At 55.4% G+C, this 4,594-nt stretch overlaps 1 protein-coding gene across 1 annotated transcript; it reads right to left on the bottom strand.

Moving 5' to 3' along the window:
- Window positions 1–1,440: 1,440 nt before the first annotated feature.
- On the bottom strand, window positions 1,441–3,444 carry A1O7_04208 (uncharacterized protein; the record flags this gene model as incomplete). The annotated part of the gene is made up of 5 exons (XM_007758222.1): window positions 1,441–2,177; window positions 2,233–2,432; window positions 2,489–2,635; window positions 2,691–2,834; window positions 2,888–3,444. 5 exons carry the CDS (start codon window positions 3,442–3,444, stop codon window positions 1,441–1,443), a joined length of 1,785 nt encoding a protein of 594 aa, XP_007756412.1.
- Between the last annotated feature and the right edge of the window lie 1,150 nt (window positions 3,445–4,594).

Below are 4,594 nucleotides of genomic sequence, written 5' to 3'. Positions count from 1 at the left end.
ACACAACATCAACACAACACAACATCAACACAACACAACATCAACACAACACAACATCAACACAACACAACATCAACACAACACAACATCAACACCAACACTGTTGTTCGGAAGCGTTTAGGAAATGATGAGCAAGAGACCTGAACCTGAATTTGCTCGCTCGCCCACTGTGTCTCCTGTAGTCCGACCATCGAGTTTTGTACTGAATTTTTGAACATGTCGCGGACCGCGGCAGCCTCACGGCGGTCGTAACAAGCACAAGCATAAGCACAAGCTAAGAGGTCCATTGTCCCGCATCGAGTGCCCGGATTCTCAGCCCTTTCGAGCGCTCCCTAGAGGGCTGCGGACCTCTTGTTGACAGGATATCGGCGAAGAAAGACATGGGCATCAGCTGGGCAACGACATACCATTTACAGTGCTTGGTGTACGCCCGACTCATCCCCTCGATACTAGTAGCTAATTATGCTCTGGAGTTCTCCACCGAGTCGTGGCAGTCCCCCAGGGGCGACACAAACACCGAAAGATGTCACAGTACACAGTACATACTTACATGTGGTAGGCACGCGCGTGACGCCGTTCCCCTTTCCTACCCCCTGCTGTTTGAGGCAGGCAGGCAGGCACGCCCACGGCCAGTATATATACATACATATATACATACATAGCCATAGCTGAGAAGCTAACTAATTAGTCCTCGCATATACGGTACGATGGGACTTTACTTCAGACGATGCGCAGTGGCAGTGCCCTACCACAGCACTACAGTACCGTTCTACCGTGCTAACCTATTGCAATTTGCAGTGCAGTGGAAACACTGTATCTATACTTATCTAGAAGCCCTCGGTTTCCTCGATTCCGACGAGGCTTTGGGCGGGGTAGGGGAAACTTCACAGTTAGGCCACCATCATCTAAGTACTAATCAAATCCTTCTCTGAATCTCCAGCGGCAACTAATGCCGGGTTTGAGCGGCCGCACTCCTTTACGCTGGCCAAGAGGTTGTTGATGATCCTGTTGAATGATGCTCTTCATGATTCGGAGCATCCTTCCTATATGCATAGTTGTATTGGCTGTATGGAGCAACGGGGACTCTAATAGCGTGTTTCATTTGACGACTTCAGGGCATACCCGTGCGTAGTATGATCACCATCATCATCATCATTCTGTCAAAAGTCCACATAGGCCGAAGGTGTACAGACAGAGTGACTAATGATTTTGCAATTCTCGTTATTATGTGGTGCTTCGATCCACTCAATCACTTACTTGCTCACTCACTCATTCACTCAGTAAACCGCCGACATACATCTCATTATAGCACGTAGAGCACCTCAGCCCTTGGCATCTCCCCGGTCATCGGAGTTTCAAGGTCGAGTTCCCCAGATCTCATTACTCAAGGCCCAGCCACGGAACCAATTTCCCGGCCAGTCGGCCAGCCAGCCAGCTCTCTTACTCGCGGATCCGCGCCGCCACCCGGTTGGTCATATATTTCGAGATGTTGCCGATGAAAAGACAGGCAATGATGGCGCAGGCGCCGAAGCTGATGCTGGCCAACCACACGTATTTCAGGCTGTCGGCGTACGCCCAGCGACTACCCACGGCGGCGGCGTCGAGGACCTGCGCGTTGACGCCTGGTACGGCCGTCACATTCGCAGGCGCGCCGAGGTAAGTGGCGACGAATTCTTGGGCTGAGGTCAGGGGAAGGCCCGCGGCGACGGCGTACTCGCCGATGTAGACGGGCAGTTTGGGCGTGAGCTTGTTGATGAAGACGTTGTAGTAGATGGCGTAGCCGATGGAGCCGCCGACGGCGCGGATGGTGAGCGACAGGGCGACGCACGTGGCGATGCTGGTGTCCGGCGTCACTGTTACGGCGACGGTGGCGGCGGGGACGAGCACGGCGCCGACGCCAAAGCCCGTCATGGTGCTGAGGCCGATGGCGAGGCCTTCGCGGTCGGGATTGACGGCGGCGAAAGAGCCACCGAAAGCCGTCATGATGAGGCACCCTGCTAGGAGGAGTTCGCGGTTGTGGCCCTTGAACCATGAGAGCGCGGCGTTGGCAATGACGGCGCCAAAGGTGGTGGACAGGCCGGCGGCCAGGCCGCGGAGGCCGACTTTGACCGGATCGGGGTCGAAGATGGTGCTGAAGGCCAAGGGGAAGAAGTTGAGCATGGCGTAGAAGTTCATGCCTGTAGATGCAAATGTCAGCTCCAGTACCACAGCACGTCGAGGAATCATGCTCACCAGCGATAAAGGCAATCCCATACGCCATTGCAACGATTCTTTGCCCTGCGAACATTTCATGCGGGACCATCGGATCCTTGCAGTACTTCCACTCCCAGATCACGAAAGCGGCAAGGAGGAACACGCCAATGACAAGCTGCGCGATCACGTAGCCACTTGTCCAGGGGTGAGAATACCCTCCGGCCTGGAGAGCGACCAGGCTAGGAGAAACAAGTCAGGCAAAGTCTCGTCTACGTTCTCGAGCAGGAAGCCTTACATAAGTGTCAAGCCCATGATGGAGAGCACCCCACCGATATAATCAATCCTCTTCAGAATCGCCTTGGCAGCTTGGCCTTTCGCTCGGATCTGGGATTCTGGGAAGTAGACGGCAAAGATAATAACCCACCAGAGACCATTCCAGATCCTGCCATTCTGCGTCAGCTACGACAGCCACAGCAGGGATGCCCCTGTTCACTCACAAGCAGATCCAGATGCCCCATCGCCAGGTGTGGTAGGTTGACAGCAGCTGCGCGTAAAGCAGATACGGCGCGAACGGCAAAACGAACAACGTCACCAGTGCAAGATATATGCCTCGCTTGTTGACAGGGACGAGCTCGGAAGTCCTAATGTGACAAGTCAGCCTCATGAGCCTGGTCGCATATAGAATACCACCAACCCAGCAAGAGCCGTCAACTCGCCGATCGCAGCCCCAGCCCCAGCGAAGCTCATTCCCACAACGCCTGCGCCAAAGGTCTTGGCTGTCGCCAGGACGACGCAGCCCATCATCAGTGCCACGCCACCAGCGAGGGTGATGTTGCGCCGCCCCACGAGGTCCTGGAGATAGCCGCAGAAGGGTGCCACGGCGGACAGAGCAAGCGCATATGAGACGGATAGCCAGGCGGACGCCTCAGCTCCACCGATATCAGCAGCGATGAACGTAAGAGATCCGCCCACGAAGTAGAGCGGTATCTGCGAACCCACGTAGAGGCCGCTGAGGGCAACCGTGGCAACGAAAGTCTTGAGGGTCCAGACCGTCTTAGTCTGGTACTCCGGCGTGTCGCTGCCCGGCTCAGAAGGGCTTGCAGCGGTCAACTCCTCTTTGACCTGTGATTTCTCGTCCTCAAGATGGGCATGCTCCCGATGCTCTATCATCTCCTTATCGTGACGGAGCTCAGCATCGTGCTGCCTCTCATGCTCGAGTCGATCTGTGTTCTCTGGTGGTAGGACACTCATGATGGGTCGTGCTTCCTGTCGTGCCGCTTCAAGCTGCGGATGACTGAGGTCCGGTATGAGAATAGGCGACCCAGTAATGTTATGAAGAAGACGGAGATGCCAACGAAGAGGGCACCTCAGGGTCAAATATCATGCCACATCGTTCCACCCCGCTTCTCCGGATCGACAGTATCAAACTCTAACCGTTTGGCTGGAACGGCTACCTCGGTTTCGCAGTGTTGACGAAGCTGCGACCAAAGTCTGGGGTTTCAGACACCGGGCTCCATATTGGACTAGGGCTACGGGCTTATGCAGCCCGCACATGGTGGATGGTCGCTTGCAACTTGGCTCTAATGTCGCTGTTTGGTCTGATTGGCGATCTGTCGGTTCTGGCCGTTGCAAGAGAGGCGCTGAGTCAGTAATTTTGACACAGTGCTGTACAGACATCTCGACTCGTGCATTCGTTGGAGGCAGGGCGGTTGGCTTTGCTTGGTAAGGAGTGTGTCGCGTCCCAGTCACAAGCCAAGAGGACTCGATTCCCACAGCAAACGGCGCCTCTCAGTCAGTTGTAGATCTCCGCCAACCGGGGAGTCTCGTTGAACCGGCCTTTCTCGTGGCCAAGGGAGGCGCCGTCCTGGTGTCCCCCGGCCTTACCATGGTAGGCGCATGGCGTTCTCCAGGCCCCACTTCTGCAACGATGGACCCTCCCCCGCAATTTCCCCCTCTTCTTCAAGAGCCGCCATAAAGTGTGTGCATGGGCACATGGGTCTGCCAGGGAAGCAGCCGGGATGTACCTCGTTTTGAAAGTTCAGAAGCGCCTGCTCTGAGCCGAGCTATGTTAGTAGATCCGCGGTCCCTCGGTTGACTGTTCGTCGTGCACAGGTGGTCCTGCCAAACACGCACATATCAAATCGCTGAGCATAAGGCTGTGTTGTCGTGAATGACAGACAATACCACTGGTAAATGTCTGAAGAAACGCGTCACTCCTGTGATCGTGTCCATGCCCGGCTGTTAGACCTATCTCCCAGGACCGAGTAGAGAGATGCCGGAAGTTGTCTCCTTTCCAAGCTTACAAGGAAGGAGGACGCCAAGTGGTCTCCCGAGGTCCATACCGAGGTCTGCGATATAGGTAGATTGACGAATGGTCCAAGAGACGATGGAATGCCTGGGC

Source organism: Cladophialophora yegresii (genome assembly GCF_000585515.1).
Source record: "Cladophialophora yegresii CBS 114405 chromosome Unknown aczIN-supercont1.3, whole genome shotgun sequence".
Classification (NCBI taxonomy): domain Eukaryota; kingdom Fungi; phylum Ascomycota; class Eurotiomycetes; order Chaetothyriales; family Herpotrichiellaceae; genus Cladophialophora; species Cladophialophora yegresii.
This window is presented reverse-complemented; position numbering and strand designations above follow the sequence as displayed.